Source organism: Nannospalax galili, unplaced genomic scaffold, assembly GCF_000622305.1.
Source record: "Nannospalax galili isolate Female #2095 unplaced genomic scaffold, S.galili_v1.0 scaffold212, whole genome shotgun sequence".
In the NCBI taxonomy this organism is placed as follows: domain Eukaryota; kingdom Metazoa; phylum Chordata; class Mammalia; order Rodentia; family Spalacidae; genus Nannospalax; species Nannospalax galili.
The window spans coordinates 988,592-1,005,159 of NW_008333884.1; the positions used below are offsets into that span (position 1 = coordinate 988,592).

Here is a 16,568-nt window from a genome sequence, read left to right on the forward strand (position 1 = left end):
CTCAGAAAGTAACCAACTGTGACTAGTAATAATTAGATATTTAGAGCTTAGAAATGCATGTGCAAACATCCAATGTCAATTGCATTGAAAAAGAATTTTTCTGTATGAAACTGTGTATTTTAATAATGAAATGGAGATCTTTTTTAAAGGTTAAAACGTCATTTAATTTATGTCTTATAGGGTTTATACTGAGTACAATATTGTATAATTATATTAATTCAACTGTAAACCTAAAAATTTACAGCCAATTTTGAAAGAGATGCATCCTACCTCAGGAAACCGTTATTGAATATGTCAATTGTGTTGTAATGATATGTTTCTTCTAAGTATGTTGTTATTAAATAAATCATTTTTAAAAATTAAAAAAAAAACCAGGTCTTTGTGGTCCTTAGTGGTTTGATATTTTAGTGCTGTGAATTAAAGAACAGCGTTTCATTGCTTCATCATTATGCAATTCTGGAAGAATATTTCGGTGGATGTGAAAATAATCTTTAAATCAGACTTATTAGGAAATGTAAGACTGCTTTGGGATTCTTTTTTAATTCTAATGGGAATAGGGTTATAATGCTTCTGGTAAAATCTCTTTTGGGTACCTACCTCTTAGCATTATGCAAATTGAGATTTCACTGCCAGATCTTTCTTAAGAAAGTGAGAAATTAAGCTTTAAGCCAAAATTTATGTGATAGTCAAGACAGGAAAAATGATGCCAATTAACATGTTACTAAAGAAAAGTACTTTAACTACTTTTAAGTTGTAGTTAAAAGAAGTAACAAGGGCCGGGCATGGTGGCACACGCCTTTAATCCCAGCACTTAGGAGGCAGAGGCAGGTGGATCTCTGTGAGTTCAAGGCCAGCTTGGTCTACATAGTGAGTTCCAGGACAGCTGGCACTACAGGGAGACCCCGTCTCAAAAAGAAAAAAAAAAAAAAGAGGTAACAAGTACCTGATTTAATTTTCTTTGATTTTTTTTTTTTTTTTTTTGGTCTTTTTGAGACAGGGTCTCCCTATGGCTCCAGCTGTCCTGGAACTTGCTATGTAGACACGCTGGCTTCAAACTCACCAAAATCCACCTGCCTCTTTCTCCTGAGTGTGGGGATTAAAGGCTTGTGCCACCACACCTGGACCATTGTTACCTTTTCATACATGTATATAACTTACTTGATCATATTCACACCCCCATTACTCCTGCCACCTGCTCCACCATCGTCTGTTCCCTTCCTTTTCTCAAATAGTCCCTCTTAAACTTTAATGTCTTGTTTTTAAAACCAGGGCTGCATTGATGGTCAGTGGTTAGGAACACTGGCTGTTCTTGCAGAAGACCCCGGTTTGAATCCCAGAACCCACATGGCAGCTAACAAGTATCCATAACTCCAGTTCCAGGAGCTCCAATGCCCTTTTCTGTCATTCAAAGGCACTGTATGACATGGGTGAACTTACATGTAGGCATAACAACTCATACACATACACATAAAATTTTTAAAAAATTTAAAAAATTTTATTATTTTTATTTCATGTGTTTGTGTGTATTGCCTGCATGTAGGTAAGTGCACCCATGTTGTGCAATGCCTCGGGAAGTCGGAAGAGGCTGTCAGATCCCCTGGGACTGGAGTTAGGACAGTTGTTAGCTGCCATGTGGGTACTGGGATTCAAACCCAGGTCTTCTGCAAGAACAACCAGTGTTCTTAACTGCTGAGCCATCTCTCCAGCCCCTAAAATATATCTTCTGCATGCAGGAGCCCACAGAGTCTAGAAGATTATAAAGTTGTAAAGTTACATAGGATTGTTCATAGCTGCCATGTGAGTGCTGGGAATTGAACCCATATCCTCTGCAAGAGCAGTCAGTGCTCTTAACCCCTGAGCCATCTCTCCAGCCCCCCTAAAATTTTTTTTAAATTAAAAAAAAAATCTAGATTTAGGCCAGGCATGGTGGTGCACACCTTTAATCCCAGAACTTGGGAGGTGAATCTGTGAGTTTGAGGCTAGCCTGGTCTACATAGCAAGTTCCAGGCCAGCTGGGGATACAGGGAGACCCTGTCTCAAACATACAAAAAAACGAAACAAAACAAACCCCCAAATCTAGATTCTACATATAAAGGAAAATATAAGGCATTAGTCTTTGTGAGTCTAGCTTATTTGGCTTAACATGTGGCTATCTGGTTCCATTTATTTCCTTACAGGAGATAATTTCATTCTTTACGGCTAAATAAAATCTGTTGTGAAATACCTGATAATCATTAAAGAAGCATTCTGCTTAGTTTGTGATTTTTTAGAATAAGCATGCTTACTACATCCATTTTATATAACATTCAGAAGGGCTTGTCATACCGCTTCAGAGGATATAAATTTGGTTAACATTTAAATGACTAGGGCTTACCAAAGATCTTTCTTTTGGGAGAGCTACCTTTTTTTTTTTTTTTTTTTGGTCTTTTTGAGACAGGGTCTCACTGTAGCCCCAGCTGTCCTGGAATTCACTATGTAGACCAGGCTGGCCTTGAACTCACAGAGATCCGGCCTACCTCTGCCTCCCAAGTGCTGGGATTAAAGGTGTGCGCCACCATACCCAGCGAGCTACCTTTTTTTTAAAAAAATGGGTTCATGTTGTGGCACATGCTGGCCTCAAACTAGCTATTTAGTCAAAGATGACCTGAACTTCTGGTCATCCTGCCTCTACTTCCTAGGTGCTGGGATTACAGGTGTAGACCAACAATGCCTGGTTAGCGCAGTGCTGAGGATCAAACCCAGGCCTTGTGCATGCTACAAATACTCTACCAGCGGAGCTATATTCCCAGGTCCTAAGATAGTTCTTTAGAAACTTGGTAAAAAGTGAGCCAAAATTGGCTTTCTGTAGCTTTTTAAAAAATATTTTATTTTTATTTTAAATGTATGAGTGTATTGCTTGCATGTATGTAAGTGCACCCATGTCATGCAGTGTCCATGGAGGTCAGAAGAGGGCATTGGAACCCCTGGAACTAGAGTTATGGATGGTTGTCAGCCACAATACGGGTGCTGGGAACCAAACCTGGGTCCTCTGCAAGAGCAGCCAGTGCTTCTTAATTGCTGAGCCATCTCTCCAGCCCCTCTTCTGTATCTTTTAAAATTAATCTACCATTTTAAGTCTTTCTAAATTAGCAAATGGATTTTTAAAGGTTTTCCATTTATTTATTTATTAAATAATATTTATCTAATTATGTTTGTTTGTTTTTTGAGATAGGGTCTTGCTGTGAAGCTCAGGTTGGCCTCAAACTCTCCATCCTTCTGTTTCAGCCTCCTGAGTACTGAGATTTATAGGCAGAGTCACCTCACCATACAAAGCAGCTGTTCCATTAAAAACAAAAATCTCAATGAAACCATCTTGGAAAATCAAAATAAATTAATCCAGAAAGACAAAAAAAGATTCAGAGAAAAAACCATAACCACATAAATGTTGTAAGATAAAACAGAACAAACAAACCTTCTGGGCTGTGACCGGCACTCCTCCTCCCCACTGTCGGCCTCCTGTATAAGCAGAAAATGAAAAGAAAATTAAAAACTGGAGTCTCATGTTATAATATAACCAATGGATTCTACTAAGCTTTTTATGGGGATAGCTCATTCATGTGTCTCTGAAACCAAACTAAATTTTCTTCATAAAAGAAACTTTCTATCAAATCAAGAGACTGATAGCATTAGAACTTACTCCTGGAAGAGACGTTGACAACAGTCTATAAACAAATGTCACTGACAATGAAGAAGTGCTATTACCTCTGAAAAACCAACTGAATGTGTTATGTATTGTTATGCTATTTTTAAATGGGTAATCATTCATATTACCACCAACAAATGTCATCAAAATGACCTATAATTCTGATCAACAAAGAGCAACCTGAACAGTGAGCCCCATTTCCTTCCCAGTAATCATGAAAATTCCCCAGCACCACTGACATAACTGCTACCATGTACTGAGCACTTACAATGTGCCAGGTACTGTACACAACACTTTAAGTACATTATCTTAACTAATTCCTTAAAAATTCAAAGGGTTAATGGTACTATATTCATCACTGATTATAATGCCTAACAGGAAATGATGTAATAAAAACATTGAATCACAGTAAAACTATATTTTAGTGGCTTAAACTCAACAAATATTTTATAGATTAAGAAACCAAAATGTACAAAAGGGAAATAAGTTGTCCAAGGAAACTCACATGGTGATGCTATAATTAAATCTACTTTACTGAAAGCCGTATCATTTACCTTTTCCTGGTTTTCATTAGGAATTAGTTATGTTCCACATTCTACATACCTTCACAGAGACAAAGATACTGACATGAGGGAAAAGTGATAAATGATGACAGAATTAATGACGCTAGGTGGCTTCTTCCTTATATTTGCTTCTTGCCTTTATGTTCCTTCTGCCATCACTTTTGCCCAATATGGCATACACAGAAGCAGGAAGAGAAAAATGATCTCAACTAATATGTGCCCTTGGGGGACCATGGTGGCATACGCCTTTAGTCCCAGCAGTAGGGAGGCAGAGGCAGGCAGATCTCTGTGAGTTCAAGGCCAGCCTGGTCTACATAGTGAGTTCCAGGCCAGCTGGGGCTATAGGGAGACCCTGTGCCCTATCTGCCAATGAGCTACCTGCATTTCTAGTTTATGCAGCCATTCCCATTTACTGCTACATCACCCTGTCACCACTCCTGGGCAACCACAGCCAACTTCTTGTTTGTTTATTTGTTTTGAGATGGAGTCTCTCTGTAGCCCCAGATAGCCTGGAACTCATTATGTAGATCAGGCTGGCCTTGATTTCAGAGATCCACCTGCCTCTGCCTCTGCTGGGATTAAAGGTGTATGCCACCACTCCTGGCCCAAATAAATTTATAACTGCATTTTTTTAAAGATTGCTTAATGTCTAGTTTTTTTGGTCTTGAAATGTATTCTATGTGATATTACTATAGCCATCAGACTTATGCTTGTTGTGTACAAGGTGTATTTTCACCAAACTCTAATTTTTTTTTTTGAAACAGGGTCTCCCTGTGGCCCCAACTGACCTGGAACTCACTATGTAGACCAGGCTGGCCTTGATCTCATAGAGATCTGCCTGCCTGTGCCTCCTGAGTGCTGGTATTAAATGCATGTGCCACCACAAACTCTTTCGAGTGTCTCTTACAGACAAATTGCAGTTGGATCTTTATTTTATTCATTATCGTAGTCTCTGCCTTTTATTTGTAGTATTTAATTTACAGCACTTAATACAATTATTGATATAGTTAGATTTGGGTCAACTATGTTACTATTTATTTTGTTTATCTCCTGTATTTTTATTTCTTCCTTCTTCATTTTCTTCCTGTTTTGTGGTGCTTACTAGAATTTTATTCTTGAAAAATAATTATAGATACATATATTCTTTAAAATCTATTATTATTGCCTTTTTTTTTAGATAGGGTCTCCCTGTAGCCCCAGCAGGCCTGGAACTTGCTTTTGCCACCCAGTGCTGGGATTAAAGGCGTGTGCCACCATGCCTGGTATAAAATAGTTTTAACAAAAATGAAGAAAATATGGAATTTTTTATTTCTGCAAAATTCACTGCCAGAAATGCAAGGATACAACAGTGTTTATTCAATAATAACTATCAAGTAATGAAGTTATTTTGAATAGTGGCATCAAAAGAATCTGAAGGCAGAACAGTTATCATTCTATTCTAACAGATACAAGCACCAGATATAAATAACCACCTGCTGTGAGGAACTTTCAAACCTTGTTACTGAAAAATGTCAAATAACATGCCTTTTCAGAATGTTAAAAATTACCAGGAGAAAAGCATAGGGACAGCTTTTAGTTCCTTAGTGAACAGAATAATTTCTGATATGTGAGTTAATTCAATGAAGATACACGTTGGTTCATGACCTTTTATTTGCAGATCCCTATTGTTAAATAGCTTTTTAAAATTTTTTAAAAATGTATTATTTTTATTTTATCTGTTTGAGTGTATTGCCTACACGTATGTGAGTGCACCTGTGTCATGCAATGCCGAGGAGGTCAGAAGAGGGCTTTGGGTTCCCCTGGACCTGGAGTTAGGATGGTTCGTAGCCACTATTGGGTGCTGGGACTCGAACCTGGGACTTCTGCAAGAGCAGTCAGTGCTCTTAACTGCTGAGCCATTTCACCAGTCCCCTTAAATAGCTTTTATTTAAAGAAAATATTGCTTATTTCTTGATAGAAAAATTTGACCAAGAAACAATATGATATGAGATCCTGGATGTGTACTTAATTTCAAGATAATCAGGAAACATCAGGTATTAATGGAAAGATTAGTGCATTCTTACTAATCTGCTTAATATCTGAGCATAAAATAGATTGCTGCAATAATCTTTACTGTCAATTTAACTGGATTTACAATCATTTAGGAAATATACTTCTGGGCATTTCTGTGAGATCATTTAGAGAAAGACTTAAAGACTCATCTTAAATGTGGGTGGTAACATCCCATGGGCTGGGATTTCAGACTAAATAAAAGGGAAAAGAGGAGAAACCCCGATGAATACCAGCAGCATTTGTCTTTCTCTGCTTTCCAACTACAGACACAATAGAACCAAGTATTGGAAGTTCTCGCTTCCCCACCATAATGGACTAGAGCCCCATAAACTCTTCTTGCCAGGTATTTGATCATAGCAATGAGAAAAGCAAGTAACATAGTTACTAAGTAAAAGATGTCTGTCTGGGAGAAATATAGGTACTTAAGTCATACTTGCTAAGAAGTAGGCTATGAAAAACACCGGGCTAGATAGAGTATTAAAATACTTTCTTGGTACTGGAGAGGTAGTTCAGGATTAAGAGCACTGGCTGCTCTTGCAAAGGACCCAGTTTCAGTTCCCAGCACCCACATGGTGGCTAACAACCAACTGTAAGGTCTTGTTAGGGTCAGGCATTGTGCCCAATTTCTCTTCACACCTCATTGCTTAGCAGAATGTCCTATATGCACAGATGGAACTTGATGAAGAGTCAAGTCAAGGAGTGATTGAGTAGTTAATTAATTAGGTTTGCTGTAGGTGAACACTTGAACTTAACTGGCTATGCATTTTCAGCTAGCGAAAATCTGTGATAGTAATAGTAACATTTTAGCTTTAGCAAGTTAAAAGAATGGTTTTTGTTCAGGAGATGACCTGTGCCCTATGATCTGAAAATAATACTTAGGCTTTCCCTTCAGTGAAGCATACAGAATGATTCAGTTGCTTTCATTTGTATGCTTGTTCATTCAACACTCATTGACTACCTAGTATCTTAGGTTCTCGCCACCAGATATTAAAAGTAAACAAAACTGATCCTTCCTTATGCTTGGATGGCTCACATTTTATGGGGGTGAGGCAATTCCATAAAACAGAAATTGCAAATTGTATCACTTGGGCTATAGCAGAAGGATATAAAGAACAGTAATGAAACAACAGAAGGAAAGCAACTGTGGGGTTGGGAAAGGCTTCACCCAAGTTAACCTTTAGGCTGGGCTTGAACTAGAAGGTTTTTGTCAGAAGGTAAGAAAGAGGAAGGTTATTTCAGGCAGAGGCACAAGAAGCAGAAAAAGGAAAAGTGAAGACAATTTAGTAAGTTTGGGGAACAATAAGCAGCTGTGAATTGCTGGGACAAAGGTACAAACTGGGGGTTAAGACTATTAAGCAGGATTGCTGTTATGAGTCTATAATGGCAGGTATCCTAATATAACAGTTCTATGGTCAAGAAAGGGTGTGGATGATCTATTAACTAGATTCCTGATTATGCATCATTTATCTCTGTCCTTGGAAATAAACAGTGGGAGGTGTCTGTCAGACAGGGGGGAAAAAAACCCTAGTAGTCTTTCTAAGAGGAGGTGTGCACTTTGAAACAGAAAGATAATGCAGTGCTTCTGTTTTTTTAAAGCAGCAGATATAAAACAATAAGTTTGAGGGGGGTGTAAAGGCATTGTGATAGCTGTCTTAGCTGTTAACTTGATAGATTAAAAATTGTCTAGGAGGGGTGAAATGTACCTATATCTATGTGGAGGTGTTTTCAGAGAGACTAAGATGTGGGACAATGAGGGGAAGAAGAAGGGAAATATGTTCTGAATGTCGGCAGCACCTTACAGCTGGCAGCCTGGGTGAAAAAAAGAAGTCAGAGGAAAGGAGCAAATGCTTGCCTGCAAGCCCCTTGCTTTCTATACTTGCTGCCATCAACTGACATCAAATTCTAGCTTCATCAATTTTTTAATATGGACTCAGTACCAGTGACTCTCCAGAGACCTTCCAGGCTTTCAGCTCTGGATTGGAACTGCTGAGGTGTCCCACTTCCTGGACTGGGAGCCTGGTTCTCTGCAGACAGGTTTTGTTGGATTACTCAGCCTCTAGTATGTAAGCCAATCAATAAATTCCCTGCCTGTGTATTCTTTCTTCCCCTCCCCCTCCCTTGATCTGGATGGTTGTAAACTGGGATTGACTAGCAGTCAATTGGAGAGCCTAAATGTGATCTCTGGTAAGTCTTAGGGCTCCAAACACAGTAGCCTCTGGGTTGGTCTTCTTGTAGAGCAGCTCAGGGCTCCAAAAGGGGGCTAGGCTCCAAGCTGGCATAGTGTCATTTATGCCACACTCTATCAATGTATTAAAGAAGGCCAGCCCAGATTCCAGGGGTGAGGCGTTGCATTCCTCTTCTCAGGGAAGAGGTAGCAAAGAACTTGCAGTCATCTTTAATCAGCTCTACCAACTCTGGTAAGTATCTAATTGAGTACGTAGGCATAATGAACAGGATATAAAACAGTAAATAATAGTTTAGTGAAGCAGCATCTTCTAAAGGCTAGGGCCCGATAGATATAAGGAAGGTAAAAGAACTGTCCGGTCAATGCGAAATGGACTGAAGACTACATGGACAATTTAATAGACTCAATGTCTATAAGCAAGTATGTTCCTCATTTGGAATGCTAGGGGTAAAAAATGGCCTGCAAGAAGGGAAGTACCAACACATGGTAAGGGCAATGATCAGAATGAATAACTTGAACATGCACACCATCTGAGCTTCGTCTTAAAAGCTTGGAAAAATGGGCTGGAGAGATGGCTCAGTGGTTAAGAACACTATAATTATTCTCGAGGAAGACCCGGATTCAAATCCCAGCACCCACACGCAGCTAACAACTGTCAGTAACTCCAGTTCCAGGGGATCCAAACAGCCTCTTCTCATCTCTGCAGGCATTGCACAACATGGGTGCACTTACCTATATGCAGGCAATACACGCAAACACATAAAATAAAAATAATAAATGAAAACAAACCCTTTTTAAAAAAAAAAAAAAAAGCTTGGAAAAACAGCATCAAAAGGCCCATGGTACCCATAGCCTTGAATACCATCAAAGTAACAGTCCCAACAAAATCTGACTTTTTTTTTTAAAGTCTAATTTAGATCAGAATGTAGGCTGTTGGCTGAGATCAGGAACCAAAACAGAAGTTCAACCTAATCACATTTTATAGAGATATAAAATACATTAAAGGAAAAAATAAGGAAGACAAAACATGTAATATTTCCAATTGAAATCAAAGTGATAGTGTGCGCCCACTATGACAGGATTTAAGAAACTCTAAAAAACTTTCTTGCCTATCATTTCTAGCAATTGGACATCTTTGTAAGACATTCACTATTAAGTATTTTTTGAGTCTCCCCTCCCTTCCTCCCTCCCTCCCTCCCTCCCTCCCTCTCTCTCTCCCTCCCTCTCTCTCTCTCTCTCCCTCTCTCTCTCTCTGTGAATGAGTGCAAGTACCTGTGGAGGCCAGAAGGTGTTGGGTCCCTTGAAGCTGGAGTTATAGATAGTTGTAAGTCTTCTAACATGGGTATTGGGAACTGAACTCAGGTCCTCTGCAAGGTGCTCTAAGTGCTAAGCCATCTCTCTAGTTCAAGTATTTTTCTTTAAACTCCTATAAAATACAAATATGGCCTAGTGCTATGGTACATATCTATAATTCCAGTACCTGGGAGTCAGAGGCAGGATGAGCCTAATTTAAAGGTCAGTCTGGGATACAATACAGAGTTCCAACCTAGCCTGAGCAACATAGTGAGACTTTGTCTTGAAAAAACAAGGGCTGGAATACCTCAGTGGTAGAGTGCTTGTCTAACATACCCAATACCCTGGGTTCAATCTCTAGCACTGCAAAAAAGCAAACAAAACAACCAAATGAGCTACTTGCTCAGAGAAAAGGAAGATTGATTCAAGTTTTGTTGAAACAGCTGTGATTCTGAAAAATAAAATGTCCTTGTTCAACAGCTTGTTGAAGAGACTTTAGTCCAGTTTAGCGCTCAGTGGAAACTCTGAGTTATGGGTGAGGAGCTAACATTAGCTAACATTGCTTAATGTGGGCTGGAGAGATGGCACAGCCATTAAAGGCTAAGGCTAAAAACCACAAATGTGAAAAATTACTAAATATATATAGTTTATCCATTTGTGGTAATTTTGTGAAGCTATATAACATTGTCTTTTCTATCACCAGAGATTTAGTTCCTTGGATTTATTTATTTGTTAAAGCTTTATTATGATGGTGCAATGCATGAGTGTGAGAGTGTGTGTGTGTGTGTGTGTGTGTGTGTGTGTGTGTGTGTGTGTGTGAAGTCACAGAACAACTCTGTGAAGTCAGTTTTCTCCTTTCACCTTCACGTGGGTTCCAGAGATCTAACTCAGATGGTCAGGCTTATGCAGCAAGCACTTTAATCCTCTAAGCCACAAGAAAAATGAAATTAAAAAAAATTTTTTCCTCTTTTTGAGACAGGGTCTCCCTGTAGCCTCAGCTGGCCTAGAACTCACTATGTAGACCAGGCTGTCCTTGAACTCAGAGATCCACCTGCCTCTGCCTTCCAAGTGCTGGGATTAAAGGCATGTGCCACGACGCCTGGCAAATTAAATTAAATTAAATTAAATTAAATTAAAAAATATAAAATAAAATCAAAAGCAACAAGAAGTCGGGGCTAGTGAGCTGGCTCAGAAGGTAAAGGTAATGTGGTGACCTGAGTTCAAGCTCCAGGACCCATATAAAGATAGATAATTGAATTCACAAAGTTGTCCTCCAACCTCCACAGGCAGAGGAGCTCCCTCTAATGTATCATGTAAACACAATAAATAAGTATTTTTTTAAAAATCAGGGTTTGGATGTTCAGTGCTGTCAAGCCTGACAAGCTGAATTCAGTTCTCTAAGATCCACATGGTGGAAGTAGTAAACCAATATCCTCCATACACATTTTGTGTCATGTACGCACACGCATGCACGCATGCACGCACGCATGTGCGCGCGCGCGCGCGCACACACACACACACACACACACATTGTACTGAGTCCATTAAGAGGTGCTCACGTGTGCCTGTGTTTAGAACTACCCGTTTCAGATAACCTCTCAGGGAGCTAGTTCCTGGAGAAAACAGAATCCCCTTCCCTTAGCATCCATGGATCATCTATAGCTCTTCATTTTGAGGTGGGACTCCATATTTCCATCCCCCACCCCCCAACCCCGGCCCTGGTGTACTTTAGCATTGCCAGTTAGATTTGTATTATGAGATCTTGTTAGACTACAATACTGTGGAGATTTCATTGGTGCAGCTTCCCTATCATGTCTAGAATGCATTAAGTAGCAGCAGGTGTCTGGTCTCTCTGGCTCCTAACATTCTTTCTTCCCCTTCTTCTGAGATGTTCTCTGAGCCTTTGGTGTAGAGGTTATATTGTATATGTGTCCCTTAGGGCTGCACACCTCAAAGAGTCATTGTTCTCTGCATGTGACCAAATGTGAAACTTTGTAATAGCCTTCATTTGTTACAAAAAAATAGCTTCTTTGATAATTTTCCCTTTATGAACTAAGTAAGTCCTGAAGGACAGGAATATGTTAGCACAGTACCTGAGCTTACATAAAATGCTCAGATAATACTAGAGGAATTAAATATCATCTAGGGCATTATAACCAGTAAATGGAAAAATGAGGAATAAGTTTTAGGCTCATTTTACTAAGCCATGTACTTTATTCCCAATAAATTATCAGTCATATACCTGGCATGCCAATCCATGAAGGGCTGTTTAAATACAGGTAGAGAGCAAGTATATGAGGCATTACACTCATACACATAAAAATAAATAAAATATTTAAAAAATTTTAAAAAATTGAAAGTAAAGACGTGGCTATAGGTACACACAGCTCCTAAGGTAATATGACTGCTTCTGTGCCATTATCTGGTTCTTAATAATGTAAAGTCTCTTCATAACTGTTATCCCATTTGAACCTCCCTAGAATGGATGCCATGTAGGTTTGATTAGGACCTTATTTATCATATGATGAAACTGTTTCACAGAAGTGAGATAATTTGTTCAATGTAACCTAAGAATAAGCAGCAGAGTTAGTTTTCTGTCTGAGAATGTCTTTTGCCAGAACAAGCTGTTCCTTTTGCATTAAAGGAATATTCCAGATTTCCTGCTAGGGGTCTGATCCTAAGACTCTTTGAGTTGTACAGATTCTGCTGGCTTTTACTCAAGTGAAATTCTAGATCACACTTTTGTAACTGTACATGTGGTCCATTTTCTTTATTGTAGCCTGAGCTCTCAATATGGTCATATGATCTTTTCTTTTTTCCAGCTGAGACATACTGGTACAGATGTACTAATTGTTAAAATGTTGAAATATAGACAGGTGTGGTGGCACATGCCTTTAATCCCAGCGCTTGGGAAGCAGAGGCAGGCGGATCTACATATTGAGTTCAAGGCCAGCCTGGTCTACAGGCTAGCTGGGGCTACAAGAAGACACGGTCTCAAAAGACAAAAAAAGAAAAAATGTTGAACTATTTCTATCTTATCTATCTATCCTGTCTGTCTATCTCCACCCATCCATCCATCCATCCATCTTTCCTTCCTTCCTTCCTTCCTTCCTTCCTTCCTTCCTTCCTTCCATACAACATCCATACATCCATCTTAGAGCCACTTTGAATGTTTAGTATCCAACAACAAGCACATTAATGTTCAGCACAGCAAAGACTTCCAGATTGTTTCTGCTTGATCAAACTGGTTGATTGAGTCATACTAACTAAATATTTTAAATATCTTCTGTACCTATAGCCATGTCTTTAACTTTTTATTTTTTAATTTTAAAAATATTTTTATTTGTTATTTTTATTTTATGCGTATGAGTGTAATGCCTGTACGTAGGTGGGTGCACCCATGTTGTGCAATGTCTGGAGAGGTCAGAAGAGGGTGTCAGAGCCCCTGGAAATGGAGTTATGGATGGTTGTTAGCTGCCATGTAGGTGCTGGGAATCCAACCCTGGTCCTCTGTAAGAGCAGTCAGTGCTCTTAACTGCTGAGCCATCTCTTCAGCCCCTAGCCATGTCTATTCTGCTCTCTAGTCTTTTTGCCTGGTTTGTTTATTTTGGTTTTAGTGTGAGAGAATTAGCCCAGGCCCTCACACATGCTAAGCACATGCTCTATCACTAAACCACACCCCCATCTGTTCTCTAAAGTTTCATTTAAACTTTTAAACTCTGATCTTAGATTCACCCTTGAGACAGTGCCCATGTGCCCCTTCTGCCTGTGTCATGTGGTCTTGTTTTTCTCTGTACCACCAGCTACAATCTAACTGCTTAGCTTGGTTCTGGTTATAGTGCTGCCAGTCCTCTGCCACACGTGATTTCCATGCCTCCATAATGATTTAAACTATGAAAGATACTGAAAATAGATTTTTCTTTTATTACTAAATATTCTAATACCTATGGACATGAAGAATTAGATTAGGATTAACCAAGCATATAAAATGAAACATTATTCTGAAGACCTAAAAACTAAAAATCACATATATAGAAGTGTAATGAAGGGACATTATTTACTAAGTATTCCTAAACTAATGGCACAACTTTTCAAATTTTCTAAAGTGGTTTTCAAATTAGGGAGTAGACACGTAGTTATTGGTTTTGACCAAAAAGAAGTTAGACTATTTAAGAAGTAAGCATTTGCTAATATTTTTTAGTAGAGGAGGATGAATTGCTGCTATCTTAATATTTAAAAATAAACAGTCTTGAGCTGGAGGGATAGCACAGCCGTTAAAGGCTAAGGCTAACAACAAAAAATTAAAAATAAAATCTTTTGGCCTTCAGTAGAGGAAAATATAGAACATTTGTAGATTCTTTTTTTTTTTTTTTTTTTTTTTTTTTGAGATAGGATCTTATGTAGTGCAGTCTGGTCTGAAACTCACTATGCAATATAAGATGACCTTGAACTTCTCATCTTCCTGCTTCCACCTCCTGAGTGCTGGGATTACAGATGTGTGCTACCATACCCAGTTATATGAGGCGCTGGGGCTTTGTCCATACTAAGCAACCATTCTACCAACTAAGCTACATCCTTGGCCCATTTGTAGATTCTTAAATAGCAAAAAAAACATATTTATTGAGGGCTTCTGGAGTCATCTACTTGAAGAGGTAAGGTTGCTATACTGAAACTTGTCTAATTGCAATACACTCATACACATAAAATAAAAATAATAATTCCTGCAAAAGTCAGAAGAGGACATTGAATTTCCCTGGAACCAGAGTTATTGACCATTGTTAGCCGCCATGTGAGTGTTGGGAATTGAACCTGGGTCTTCTGCAAGAGCAGCCAGCACTTTTAACCACTGAGCCATATCTCCAGCTCCAATTTTTGCCCTATTATTTTTATTTTTATTTTATTTTTTGTCTTTTTGAGACAGGGTCTCTCTGTAGCCCCAGCTGTCCTGGAACTCACTATGTAGACCAGGCTGGCCATCGACGAACGCCCAAAGATTCGCTTGCCTCTGCCTCCCCAGTGCTGGGATGAAAGGCGTGGGCCACCATGCCCCGCTTATTTTATTTTTTATGTGTGTGCATGTATTGCCTGCATGTAGGTAAGTGCACCCGTGTTATGCAATGCCTGTGGAGGTCAGAAGAGGCTGTTGGATCCCCTGGGACTGGAGTTCTGGACAGTTGTTAGCTACCATGTGGGTGCTGGGATTTGAACCTGGGTCTTCTGCAAGAACAACCAGTGCTCTTCACCGCTGAGCCATCTCTCCAGCCACTTAATAATATATATATATTTTTTTTAATTAGAGAGTGGAGACATGGTTCAGCAGTTAAGAGCACCAACTGCTCTTGCAGAGGACCCGGGTTCGATTCCCAGCACCCACATAGCGGCTACAACCCGTCCTTAACTCCAGTTCGAGAGGAATCCAAAGCCCGCAGCATTGCACGACACGGGTACACTTACATACATGCAGGCAACACACTCATACATTTAAAACAAAAACAAAAAGACAGCTTGCTTTGAAGTAGATTTCAAATAATAAACTGGGGGGACTCAGCTCTGAACTTGATCCTCTGATGGGAGAGACAGGAAAGTATTTATCAGTATCTTGAAAAAACGAGTAAAATTATAAATATGTTGACTTGATAGCAGTTCATCTGAAAAGAAAACATTTTTGTAAAGCCAGAGAAAACTGGTCAATGTAACCACAGATCTCCAGTAGAGGGCAGACTAGTCAAGGTTTACACTTGCTGGGCTGAAGAAAGCAATGTGTCCACAGAAAATGCTAAGCTAATGCTATGCTTAAAGGCGATTTTCAGGGCTTTTAACCCCAGAAAGAACACAAATTAGCAGACTAATCTTTCACAGAAATCTTCTAGTGGTATAAAGGGCTTCTAAGTTGCAAAACAGAACCTCGGACTCTGGGGATCTGTTTCAGCTGATCTGCAAATGTGCTCAGAGGAGAGATGTACCTGGGATGACAACCGGCAGCACTCTCACTGGCTCTCTTACCTGTACCTCCCCTACCTATCTCAGGCACATCCTAAATGCTACCCAAACAAATGCCTAGGTGCATACATATTGGCCATGATTCCAACCTCAGTTCTCCATTTCTTTTTGGTTAACTGGGGAAGTGCCTGGTCCTAAGACCTTTAGAATCAGAGATAAGGTGAAGCCACCAAGAGAAAGGTTCTGATAGGTACATTGCCTCAGCAGGCGGAAGAACTGTCATGTGGGAAGGCTACTGAGTCTCCAGTCTTACTAACTACAACACAGAATGTATATTAACACCTAAATAAAAGGGTTGAGAATTTCAGCAAACCTTTTAAAGGCTAAGGTTAGAGTTTACAAAGTATCAAATTCTTTTTCTGCTTTGATTTCTTTTTTAAAAATTATTTAATAACCATATAATTAGAAGAAGCATTTCATTACAACAGCATTGACATATTCAATAACAATTTCCAGAGCTAAGATGCATCTCTTTCAAAATTGGCTGTAAATTTTTAGGTTTACAATGAATTAATATAGGTATACAATATTGTACTCAGCATAAACCCTACATGACACAAAATTAAATGAGGTTTCAACCTTTTTAAAAGATATCCATTTCATTATTAAAATACACAGTTTCATACAGAAAAATTCATTTTTAATGCAATTGACATTGAGATGTTTGCACATGCATTTCTAATCTCTATATATCTGATCATCACCAGTCATAGTCGGTTACTTTCTGAGCTCCTTGGCATCTGAGCATGGACATAAAGTCATCAGGTAGATTTCAATGGTAGTGTATTTTACA

The 16,568-nt window shown here is 39.1% G+C and overlaps 1 protein-coding gene across 1 annotated transcript in view; it reads right to left on the reverse strand.

Annotated features, from left to right (window-relative positions):
* The window catches only part of Ssh2 (slingshot protein phosphatase 2), a 297,577-nt gene that overhangs the window by 171,363 nt on the left and 109,646 nt on the right, over positions 1 to 16,568 (reverse strand). Inside the window, exon 2 of the mRNA XM_008828731.1 lies at positions 3,452 to 3,495. Within this exon, the coding sequence (XP_008826953.1) occupies positions 3,452 to 3,495 (44 nt within the window). The remainder of the gene's footprint in view (positions 1 to 3,451; positions 3,496 to 16,568) is intronic.